This window comes from Mercenaria mercenaria, chromosome 13, assembly GCF_021730395.1.
Source record: "Mercenaria mercenaria strain notata chromosome 13, MADL_Memer_1, whole genome shotgun sequence".
Classification (NCBI taxonomy): domain Eukaryota; kingdom Metazoa; phylum Mollusca; class Bivalvia; order Venerida; family Veneridae; genus Mercenaria; species Mercenaria mercenaria.
Genome location: NC_069373.1, coordinates 17,124,903 through 17,138,194, shown reverse-complemented (window position 1 = coordinate 17,138,194; position 13,292 = coordinate 17,124,903). Strand labels below are relative to the sequence as shown.

General features: G+C 35.1%; 1 protein-coding gene across 1 annotated transcript; it reads left to right on the top strand.

Moving 5' to 3' along the window:
• The first annotated feature begins 5,522 nt into the window (after positions 1 to 5,522).
• Positions 5,523 to 8,523, top strand: LOC123529696 (actinia tenebrosa protease inhibitors-like). The gene is made up of 2 exons (XM_053521272.1): positions 5,523 to 5,681; positions 7,988 to 8,523. Exons 1-2 carry the CDS (start codon positions 5,597 to 5,599, stop codon positions 8,302 to 8,304), a joined length of 402 nt encoding a protein of 133 aa, XP_053377247.1. The 5' UTR covers positions 5,523 to 5,596; the 3' UTR covers positions 8,305 to 8,523.
• The last annotated feature ends 4,769 nt before the right edge of the window (positions 8,524 to 13,292 follow it).

Here is a 13,292-nt window from a genome sequence, read left to right as displayed (position 1 = left end):
GATGACGGGGATCTGTCAAAACTGAATTGTCCCACTAAAGTGCTGTGGAATAATTATAAAAATGTAGGAAGGAAGTAAAAGTGCACAAGTTTAAACACTCGGTTACTTCAGTATTTTTCTTTAACTTCAGGATTTCTGAATTTAATTAATTTTGTTCTAGGTGCGAACCGGTCATAACTAGAAAGTCTGTTTTCGCGCAGATATTTCACTTTTCTTGCATTGTTTACCACAAAATGTAAATTGATCTCAGTAAAAAGTTGTGTTTTCTCGTTTTTGCGTTTTATATATCTTCACTTTTATAGACAGACAGACAGACAGACTGACACATTTTATTTCGTTCGACTTAGGCTAATAAGCCCAAAGTAGTATAGATCACAACAGTATCGAACAGTACAAACATATACATTTACAAACATTTGCTGGTCTACTTAAAACATTCGTTTATTTGATAGTGTTATAACTCGTTCATATGATTTAATTAATGAAATCTTCCATTTTAGACAAGAGGAGTAAAAAAAACTGTTGGAGTGTTTGGTATTTTCATTAAAACAATCAGCAAACTAACATCTTTAACTGAAAATGAAAAACAGTTTATTTTGTATTTAAGCGTATATTTAGTAGGAATACTTTTCTGTCGATAAATATAAATTTAGTGTGTATCAAAGGTCAAAAGAAGTATAGAAGAACTGAATTTGCCTGTATATAGCGTTGGGTTTTGCTTTTGTAATGTTCGCATGACCTAATTAAACTAAACTGTCACTGTACAAACTTTCAAAAAATCATTCAGTCGTTGATTTAGTTATAAAAGAAATTCAAATTATTTCGGTGTTCAAACACCATCTTAATGTTAAAGTTAATTTACATAGTGTCAATTCAGTTATATAAATCTAACTGTTATAAAACTACATTTGTAGTTATGAAACACGTATTTAGTAGGAATACTTTTCTGTCGATAAATATAAATTTAGTTTGCATCAAAGGTCAAAAGAAGTATAGAAGAACTGAATTTGCCTGTATATAGCGTTGGGTTTTGCTTTTGTAATGTTCGCATGACCTAATTAAACTAAACTGTCACTGTACAAACTTTCAAAAAATCATTCAGTCGTTGATTTAGTTATAAAAGAAATTCAAATTATTTCGGTGTTCAAACACCATCTTAATGTTAAAGTTAATTTACATAGTGTCAATTCAGTTATATAAATCTAACTGTTATAAAACTACATTTGTAGTTATGAAACACGTTTTAATCAAATCAGAATGAATTTTCTTCGTTTTAAATGTACTGTATTTATGTAGGCCTACATAAGTAAATCTTTCAAGGAGGTTCTTGATAATGCCTTAATAGGATTTATCAATTTTTAATAATTAGTCAGTAATACAGTCTGAAATAATAAGTAATCTCTTTATTCTTTTCAATAGTATACAAGACGCATTTCTGTAAACAGACTTTCTCATTTTCGCTTTGAAAATATCAAAAGTACTTCTTTCGCACGCCTTTTCTTTGATAAATACTATCAATGACCAAATCTCGCTTGTTAACGCAGCGTCATAACGCATATCTCCAACAGCAAAACGGTATCTGATAAGACATGTACACAAACATTGCCATTCTGTGACAAATGCCAGCAATGAAAATGCATTTGAACAGTAGATATTATGTTACTATTATGCCCGGAAATGATATTTGTACTGTCAGGATATAAACATCGGTTTTTTTTTTAAATGCCAACCCTATGTTACATATGGACTACTTATCACATATAAAATATATCAAAGAAATGTGATGAAGGATTAATGGAATTCAAACCCGCTTAAATATCCAATTGCAATGAGTGGACTATCACCGAATCAAGCATAGAAAAAGAACTGCGTAGCCAACAGATATTATTAGTTACACTTCTTGTTGGTGACAGGATACGGGATATACGCTGTCGAGGAAATCCATATCAGGCGAGAGTATCCCGTATCCTGTAACCAACAAGCAGTGTAACGATTTTATCTTGCCGACTACCCTTTACTTACATGCTATAATCTAATTTTTTGTAAATTAACAAAACGGCAGCCATTTTTTTAAATCAAAATTCATATCTGAAATGTACGTACTAGCAGGATATGGAATATATCCTGTCTCCACGTGACGTCTATTGACCAACAGAAATGCAAGAAACTTGTAGGAGGCAAGATAGGATATTCTCTTCCGCTAAGTATGCATATTCGCAGTCTGGCTACCGACTAGGTGATCTTTTTATTTCTTTTGACATTATTTCTCTTATATATTCTGACCAATCTTTCGTGGCTCTGATTATCTAGAGAAGACAAGGGAAATAATTATACAAAATTAGAAAAGCCTCAGGAATTATCTCCTGTGAACAAAACACAGAGTCTGAACACAGACTAGCATATTCAAGATTATTTTGTCACGAAGTTCAGAATATATATTAGACTGAAAGTCCAATGCTCTAATGTAAGATAAGCGATGTCTCTGATATTGCTACGTCCCGCAGTAATAAAATACTAGAAATGACTTTTGTGTTAGATTCCAGCACTTTTAAGCGTGATGACTTCCAAATAAAAAATCAGTCTACGCAGGTCTAGTCACAAGTAGCCCAACTATAACGAGTCCTTATCTTTTTTTCTTTTCCTTCTACAGAAACCTTAACACTCCTTTTTCTTTTTCTATAGCAGAGATAGTTCTTGAATATAGAAAATCTGTCAAAGTCTATAAGATGTTGAAATTAACCTATCAGGTAAATGGATTGTACATATAAATAATAGTTAGATTTAGTGGGGTTCTGCCTTTACACTATTGTACACAACGGCTTCTCGTGTTTATTCGGCTTAAGTTATGGCATAACTTACAGGGCATCAATTTCCATAAATAAACAAAAGCTGAAAACATATCACAACAATTCAGGTCTCTTATATTGTTTATATATTTGCTTTGTCGACTTACGAAACTAGAGCATAATCCGGGACAAAATTATGTCTAACTAAGATTGTTTGTTTTCATGCTCTTTCATTATTAGCTATGTAGCTCTAGTAGTGCTTAGCAAACTCACCTTGATAAAATTCATACATTTTTCTTATTTGCATAGCTCCATTTGTTTGATTTAGTAGGGACAAAACTTCGATACAGCTCTTGTTCCTACTGTGCTTAAAATCCGTCATGGTGACTTTGGTATCAGAGATACACATCTTAAATTGATACAATCTTACTTGACTGATATGACAATGAAAGTGGTTGTCGGTAATATAACCCTTCAAATTTGGAGTCCCACAGGGAAACTGCGCTGGTGTTGTCATTTTACCATGTATATTGCTGTCTTGAACAAAGTTGTTCAGAAATACCCATCTGAACTTTATGGATTACGATGTCTGAGTTACAGTTGAAAATGAGTAACATTTTTAACAATCAAAAAGCATATCTGCTTAAATATTTCAAACCTTAACCTACTGTCAACACTTGAAAGGTCGATTCCGTAATTTCACGTTATATTATTGAAACCGTTTTATACGTGACTGCATGAAACTCGTTCTGCTGTTTATATACATACTGATGTGCCATTTTATTCTATTTGATTCGATCAGATAACTGATTTTAGGAATGGAATTATGTTTATTCTTTATCACATTGTATCAGACATGTTTTAATTTTAGGTGACTCTTTACTTTGCTTAAGATTTAGCATTACATTTTGAGAAACAAATTCAAACAACACCAAATCATAGAAAGAAAAGGTTATTTCACATGAAAATTGAACAGCATATAACTTTGAACATGTATATTACTCTACACAACAACTGTCAGTTTACTGATATATACATTGAATTCCAGAAAAGGGCTACATAAAGGGACCATTTTCAAAGAACTGTTACATATCTTCGTTTCGATGCATTTGCAATAATGTCCTCGTGCTGAAATCACATAACTAGGTTGAACATAGTTTTTAGCAATTGTTTATTTTTGTTTCTTTACAAATGGTATCCATTTTTAAAGGGGGACAACTTTTCGAGAATATTTCAAGTATCCAATGTAAGGGACATGTAATGGTCTGGTATATTGTTGGTAAAAATGTTGTTCGTTTATCAAATATTTCTGTGTTTTGAAGATATACTCCTAAACCTTAAATGGCTCAAATTTTGATATTGAGGGTGAAGTACGTATATCTCTAGGAAAATTTGAAAACGGATGGTTTTGTTGATAAGTTTAGAGTTTCGTAGCATGGTGAACCCTCTTTTTTATAAAACATTAATCTCGTTCTGAACATATTCAGACACAGTTTTCAGAAAGAAAAAAATGATTAACTAAAGTTATTATAAAGAAAATAAAAATAAGATAAATTCAACATCTAATATCGAACAGATGCAAGTCTTCTCTCTAGCAAATCAATACTGGTTTAAGTAGACACGTGACATACCACGCGCAGTCACATTATACTGCATCGGGTTTACCAGTCCTAGCGAGGAATTTACTAGTACCATTTTTCACGACTTTTGTATGTCGTGGCCAGGGGCCGAACCAAGGACCCCCTAACTAGAAGCTTGCGATTTTATTATAAGACTCAATGAAACCGAGTATGTGATTATTTTGCTTGATTGTGTTTTATGCTTCGTTTTTCGCGTCTGTTTCAGCATTTTTTTTAGTCATATAAACGACGCTGTCTTCTTGTTGGCGCAATGCCCTACTTTACAGTGTTCACTCACGTGAAATGCACGCCGAAGCCACGTTACATGTTGCCCTATACAGTCAAATTATACTGACACCAGGTTTACCAGTCTTAGCAATATCCTCTTAATGCTGAATGCAAAGCAAGGAGACTACTAGTACCATTGTTCACGTCTTTGGTATGAAGGCGCAATGGAGCGAACCCATGACCTCACGTACTCGAAGCGAGCGCTCTACCACCAGGCTACCGAGACGGTTGATCTGTGAATAGCTATGCTTTGAATTTATTCAGGTAACTCTGAAAGATTAGTTTGTATTTACGTAACAGCCGGCAATATATCAGATAAATTGTGTTGGTATATGTTAAAACCGTATGAAATTAATTTAGTAGCTGAACAAAAGCCTTTATCTAGGAGGTATACTGTTGTGTATCTATCATTACCTGGAAAATATAGTAGAAATTGTTATTGTTAGTTGAATGCGTTAGAACATGTTCCCATTTGAAAAACAAAGATTTGTAAAAGTAGGATTGATTTGTTTTACATTCACAGGCAAACATGTACATCTACAACTATATGAACAAAAAACGTTAAAGAAACCAACACCAGCTGCATTTATTTTGTCGGTATTTATAGTTTATTACTTTATTTAGTTAAGATTATTATCCTTTGGAAGCAAAATACACAACCTAGCAAAACAATCGCAGTCTCGATTGGGTCTGTCCCGTCAATTGCTAAAGATACCTATCAGTGACTAGCTCATCGTGGCCTAAAACATACTTCCTTCTTGACTATTGTTTACGTTTAGACGTTCACAATAAGCGCATGTTTATTGGCTAAATAAAATGAAAAACAAAATCCTGTAACTACATTACAGGCTTAAAAAGGTAATGAAAATTGCCCGTCGGTGCAGAGGTAATTGCAACCTGTGAATGGAAAAGATGACGTTGTGTACTCGATTTATTTTGTTCTGTTTGCTTCTTCTTATCGCAGGCAGTCCATCGGAACAACAAAATGGTAAGTTAGTTTTTTGATTTTATAAAAAACAAATCACTATTACAAAAAATATATTTCCGAACGATACTTATGTGAAGAAAAGTTAAAAAAATAAATGAAAGTAAATATCTTTAAATTTGTATAACATGATTTATGTTATGTTTGTGGGTAAAGTTGTCTTTGATGATAATAACATTTTCGCTTGACATTTTGCTACAATATTATACTTTCTTAGTAATATCACACTTTACTCCCATTGGAAATAATTGAGCCGCACCATGAGAAAACCAACATAGTGCGTTTGCGACCAGCATGGATGCAGACCAGCCTGCGCATCTGTGCAGTCTGGTCACGATCTATGCTGTTCGCTTTCAAAGCCTATTGCAATTGGAGAAACCGTTAGCGAGCAGAATGGATCCTGACCAGACTGCGCGGATGCGCTGACTGGTCTGGATCCCTGCTGGTCGCAAACGCACTCTGTTGGTTTTCTCGTGGTGCGGCTAATATGTTCAATTGACAAAATTCAGCTTTTCAAGCAAAATATTTAATCATCTGATAAAGTAGGCCATTTAAATTGCTTTTCAAATTCGTTTATAAATGTACAAACCGATGAAACAGCTGCAAATGCGGATTTAACCGTCACAGTAACAGGCATTAAAGAAAGGTCCTTTTCGCGTGTCAGTGTGTGTTGCTACTGATCCCCGTTTGTGTCACCGTTCGAAGGTTCATACTGCCATACTGATTTGAAATGGATAAGTGTATGCATAAGGAAAGAGTATATGATATTGTATAAGACAAAGTATCCACAGAAATTCTTTGTTATAAATCTAATTCCAAATTCAACAACGTTTAATTAATATCTTTTACAAGTAGCTTGAAATTATAACATTTCATCAGTTTCAATATGTTATCAAGAAAAAGCATAAATTGTCAGATTTGTGTGTTCCATTTTAAAACTTATAGTTAAATGCTTTCTCGGTCACATACCAAAACCTGTACATTAAGCAGCACGTAAGTGCTAATGTCATTTTTCTTAAACATATTTTATTAAAGCAATAAAAGGAGCATTTACAAAATAACTATTAAAGAATAGTGAAAACAATTATGTTAGCTTACGGTTATCCTCCGCCTTAACAAAGATTTAGTTCATCTGTCGCGGTCTTTGAGTCAAGTCACATTCCAGATATTTTTTTATTGTATAATATTTAGCGAGTATAAACGGGGTCACCCATTGGGGCCTCAAAAAATATATATATATATATTTAGCGAGTAATGTAAAAACAGTAAGGATACACTTTAAATACATTCTCTGTTCTTACGTTTACAATCTTTTGATAATAAGTTGAGCGGAAGAATCTGAGTGTTTTCATCCAAAAGTGGTTTGATCGGACATAAAAAAAGAAATGTAGTGACATACAATATTGATACAAAAACTATTAGAAATGAAATCTATTATGAAAGTATGTAAGTGTGAAAATATGAAGATAACTTCCTCTTTAAACTTTTACAGCTACAAAACATAATTTCACCAAAGTTTCAAACTGCGCATATTATATTATCTATCTAAAGAATCTGTTTGTATTTGTAAGAAAACAGGGAAACGAAAACAATAATATAAAAATTTCAGTTCTTAAAAGAAAAGATTGTATAAGAATAGTTTACAACTAAAGATGCCACAGATAAAACTTGTTTATTTTCCTGATGGCATTGTTAAAATGACGCTCTTTATCTCACGTTTTTGTTTGACACATTCATTATTATAGATATTCGTACAATGTACTTGGGTTTAAATGTATTTGAGTTTACGCACGTGCAAATAAAACCATATTACTTTAAAATTTTACAAAAGAATAAAAAACAAAACATATAACATATGTACATCTGGTTGTAAGTTTATATTACAAGGACAAGTTTATTTTATCTTGACAATGAACCAATAAATTGCATTAAAGGAAATAGAACAAGACAGATTACATGAATCTGAATCGCCTTACCTACCTTAGGCGCAGAAAATACAACCGACTATTACGCCAGGCCGCTGAACATATATGAGCCGCACCATGAGAAAACCAACATAGTGCGTTCGCGACCAGCATGGATCCAGACCAGCCTGCGCATCGCTTTCAAAGCCTATTGCAATTAGAGAAACCGTTAGCGAACAGCATGGATCCGCAGTCTGGTCTGAATCTATGCCGGTCGCAAACCCACTATGTTGGTTTTCTCATGGTGTGGCTCATATACTGTTGTGCAGTGTGATGAAATAATTAAGTTAGCAAGTTGATCTTTTTGTACTGATTGATAAGTACATCTATTTGGATTTATTTCAGTTTGCGAGTTTCAGAAAGAGACAGGGCCTTGTCTAGCATCTGAGCAAAGATACTATTTCGACAAGGATTCGGGACTGTGTAGACGCTTTACGTATAGTGGGTGTGAAGGCAATGGGAATAATTTCGAAACCTATGAAGAGTGCAGAAAAGTTTGCGGATGCATAGCTCCTACAAAAATCGGAAGATGTAGGGCATTGTACCATCGCTATTATTTCAACCAGGAGAAAGGGGAGTGTTTTAAGTTTGCTTACGGTCTATGCGGCGCTAATGAGAACAACTTCAGGACTAAATCAGAATGTTTGGAGACATGTGCATAGAAGATTTTGCGTAAACTTTTACACTAGTTTTTATAAAACATTGATTCATATTACGTTTTAACCTTTCATATTCTTGATCATGATTACAAAGCTTTTAAACGTTTTATAATGAAAATACCATGTGTAGCTATCGGAATGCAAAATATATTTTTCAATAAAATATAAAAGACAAAAAATGCATAAGATATATGAAATTGAAAATAAATGTATTCTACCGTGTATTGTTTATCTTTCGGATTCTTAACACCAGGTGTTCATGACCTATGAATTCAAATCGTTCAGGTTCAGTCCTCGGTAAGGCTTTCATTTGCAGAATGAAATTTAAGAAAGTTGTTTAGAAGTAGAAGATGCAATCAAACAGAATAATAACACACTCAGTTAAATTGAATCTTTTCACTAGAGGCTTTATAATTATTAAATGGGTAGCACCCGTCATGCCCTCTGGTATCGGCTTTAGTGTAATTCTATTTTAAGATATGTCGAATGGACTCAATGATCAAATAATACCAAACAATATAACACCTCTGACTTCAAGTACAGTGAGACATTGTACATCCTCCATAAGGCAATTACTCTGGAGGCAAAGAAACCTCACAGCTGGTAAACGAACGGTCAGTGGTTTTACCTAGGCACTCGTTCGTGCGTAGCGCGGTTCATTTGCAGGAAGTCCCAAAGTGGTTCATACCCGTGTAAATGCAATAAGATAGCAATCAATTCGTATATGGATTCCAAATAAAAATTTATAAAATCCGGAAAAGTATACCAGAGCACGCAAATACTTCATGTCAAGAGATGTTGTGACCAAATGTTCTTTTTTTGTAGACAAGTACCGAGCATTATTTACATTTTGTCTACACGCATAGTTTTAATAGTAACGCAGGATTAAGTGTGAGAGAGCAGATCGATACTATATTTATAATCAGATTTCCATTGGTCTACACGCTATTGACACGGGTCGAAGCCGAAAGCATATATTGATCTGTTCGAAAATCATGATTACTGACGTCATATTAATAGCAAAGTCGTTAATATATTACATAACTTTTAATTAACAAGACCTTCGAGAATAAAGCAATTGTGTTTAGAAATAGCCTTTTCTTTACAGGCGCTTTGTCAATAAAGTAAGCCCATTCAAAGAAAATGTGTTTAAATAATATTTGACAGTCTGCTATTGCCAGTAAAACTATGATAATGATGACCCTACATCGATTTTCAACGTGTTCCATAGAGTCATCTATATAAGGAAAACTAGAACCCCCGGCGTCGGTGTCTTTGCGTTTTTGACAAATTAAAACAGCTTTTAACAATTGTTTTAAAGGGCACGTAATGAACACTGTGAAATGGCTGGAAGTTGGCGATAGATAATAAATCTTGCCATAGCATGAACGTTTTGGTTATTGATATATGTAGAATTTACCCGAGCAGACACAAAAAATGTCTTAAATCGACTGAGGGTTTTGGTATCCGCTTTTAGCAAATCAAATGGAGAAATACAAAATGTAAGAATCCAAAAATTCATTCAGACCGAAACTACACGATTTATGTAAGAAATAAAACAAAAAGTGAGTGTATTTTTTTGTTGAGTTTAACGTAGCACTGACACAGTTATAGGTCATATGGCGACTCTAGCTTTGAAGGTGGAGGAAAATCCCAAGTGTCCCTCCGTGAATTGATCAATCATGGGTGACACCTGGGTAAAACCACCGAACTTCCGTAAGCCGGCGGGATGGCTTCTTAACATGAAGAATTCAACGGCCCGAGTGAGGCTCGAACACACGTCGGTGACGGGCAGGTGATTCTATGTCAGAGGCCTTAATCACTCAGCCATGGAGGCCCCTTGCGTATTCTCCACTGTCCCTTCTATTACATTTCAACTTAGACCGCTGGTAGATAATTAATCTTACTACAACATGGATAACTATTTCGTTATAGATATAATTGATACACTTACTATGGAGAAATTTGATGTTCTTTTGGAAACAGGTCAATTATATTTTGCCATTTTGCATCGAAAGAAGGCATTTGTTTTTCTCGCCTAGATTATCGATAGCTACTCTACATGTCCTTCCCCTGTCAATTTAATCTCTTCCGTTGCTACCATATCCATCACTAGTGATGCAAAAGATTGAACGAATTTTATACAGATTTTAAAGGCAACATAATAACAGAATAATTTGTACTGGTTAAGTGTTGACTGCGTGATATATAAACACAGAAAATAATTGATTCCCTTTACGTTTTTTGTTGTTGCTTTAATTATGGTGAATTGTGGTAACACATGATATGTATACTTAATGGTTAATTTTGACTATTTGTAGTAAAAAACAAAGACAAATATCAAACAGGGAATGCCACGCACCAAAAACGCAGCCTCCCCAAAACGAAACCTACAGCACGCAGATGTGCACACCACACGCACACACACACATACACGCGCACACACACACAAAGCCAATACACCACAAACACACACACACATGCGCACAGTGGGGCACCGCCTTGGAACGGTCAGTGGCAAAAACACCACTGGGGAGCTTAAACCGGTTTATGGTGCGCACCCAACCTCACTCTTACCCCCACCATGTTCCAAAGACACGGGACATTGTAAATAAAAGCAATCCCCTCCAGAAGAATCTCTAACACACGTAATGGAAACAAAAAGGCATGGCATGTAAAACACAAAAATGCTCGTGTATAAATACATGTATATAAAAAGCAAACCTTTAGAACCAAAAACGTATGTCAGAAGACAGAGCAATAAGAGAAACACCCTTAAGGGCCCGACGAACAGGCCAGAAGACAGATATCAAAACAGTTCAGTCCTGGTAGGATTTAAAAACTGCTTATCATAGAGTCCTCCCCCTCTTCCGTCAGACACAATCAAAGAGGAAAGCGTAGTGTCCAACTGTAAACGGGTTGAACACTAAATATGCGGTATGTCTCAAAACAGTTGGGTCGTAACCTCTTTTAATAAAACGTTAAACTTGACTCCAGTATCACATTATTTACATTTACAGTGTTTAAAGGGGGAGCGATGGTCTAGTGGTAAAGGTATCGGCCGCGTAACCTGGATACTGTCTATCCAGGAACATCAACAAAATACCAACTAAGTGAAGTAGTTTCAAACATTGAGTGATTTGCCTCATCCCTGCAATCAGTTGAAAATCATTGGTACGCGAATTATTAAGGCAAAATAGGAAAATGTATAGGTCTAAATCAACGGCATTGCGCTGGTATTAACATTGGACATCGAAAATATGTCAGCTGGACTAACACGTAATCCCCTCAGAGATTGCTGAAGATATGCAAGGCGTAGGCACATCCCTGGATCATACATCCATATCTTGTGTTATGTACATGTCATTCCCTATTAAGGAATATTGGCGACTCATTGTTTACGGAAATCGACTTCCATTTATATTTCGACCTCTTCAGATCGTTAAACACATCATTTAAGTTGTGTTAATGTACTGTTTAATTTTTAAGCTGGAACATGTCGGCTACTCCGGCCGCTTTATTATCTTTGGGTATTGTTAAATCATCCTTTAGATATTGTGCCTGCTTTTTTAAGTTTATCTTTTGGCATTTTCTCTGATATATAGGCCCCATAACCTCAGATCTCTCTTTAAATTCCAGTTTTTTTTTAGTTCTGCCCATTGTGTTTTCATTTATATGTGCTCATAGACATTATCCTCAGTATATGAAAAAGGTGCTCATTTTGTCTTCTTACAATATTGTGAAAGGTTCTGACTAATGGCAACATTTAAAGAACCCAGCCGCAAAATACCACACTCCGCATTGAAATAGAGGAATGTATAAATATATACAAATGTACTCTGGCTGAACACATGTATACATAAACACAAATTCATCTAAAACTTAAAACAAAAGAAGTGCTAGTAATAACAAACAGACACAAACATACATAAAGAAGGAACACATCAGGCCACCGCAATGGAAATGTCGGCGGCAGAACCATAATTTGGGAGTTTTTCGTCATCTTGTCATCGTACAATCGCGTCTTCATCAACGTGCCTTTGCCTCATCACCAGTGGGCCTTGTCAGGATACGAGTTATATGACCAAGGGAAGTGCCTACGCTTTTAGTATTTTGAACAATGAAATGGGTCTAATCGCTAAGGTGACTATGTCTTAGACTAGCTGACAAACGATGTAGAATGTCCTTTGTTAAAACGTATAGCTGGTGAGACCAAATATCTCATATATAAAATTTTCATCCGGCTACCTTGCCTAAATGATTCGTGTACCAATGAATCGTAAATGATTTCAATTATGAGCTAGATAATTTCAGGAATCAGGCAAAAATCACTCAATGTTTCAACTATTATTCTTCAACTAAAAATCAGCAGCTTTAACTCCTATAGGCTGGAGATACTATACTTGACTGTGTCGAAATTCCCATCAGACAATTTCTTATAACAACAACGTACGAGTCCTATCGCATAGTTGCTCAGCCTGTGTTCTCTTAAATTAAAGCTGCAACTCAATGAGATTGCCCTGAATCCTGGATGCTCAGCGCCTATATGCTATCACTTATAGCATTCAACTACACATATAGTTATAACCCTGATGCCTTGGCTGTACTTCGCCAATAACGCTGAACCTCGACTTTAAGCTGGAACTCTCCTATTTCCTCATAGATCACCAAAACCTATGTCTTTGCTTCAGCTTTCCGATGCTCAGCCTAAATTTGCTATCGTCTATAGCATTCAACTACCCTTGAGGTAAAACTCCTATGCGCTGGCCCTATAGCTCGAAACCTTGTTGAAATTCTCTTCTTTAGTCTATGAACAATAACTTCCACATCAAGGTACTGGGATAAACAAGCAAATTCGATGAATTGGAATCCCCCGCCGAAAGGGTCAGAGTTGAGGAACAGCAAAAAAATATATCCAGCAAAAAGTTAAGAATGTTACCAAGAAGCAAATAATTTCATTAGTCAAAATCAAATTAAAAGAAAATGAATGG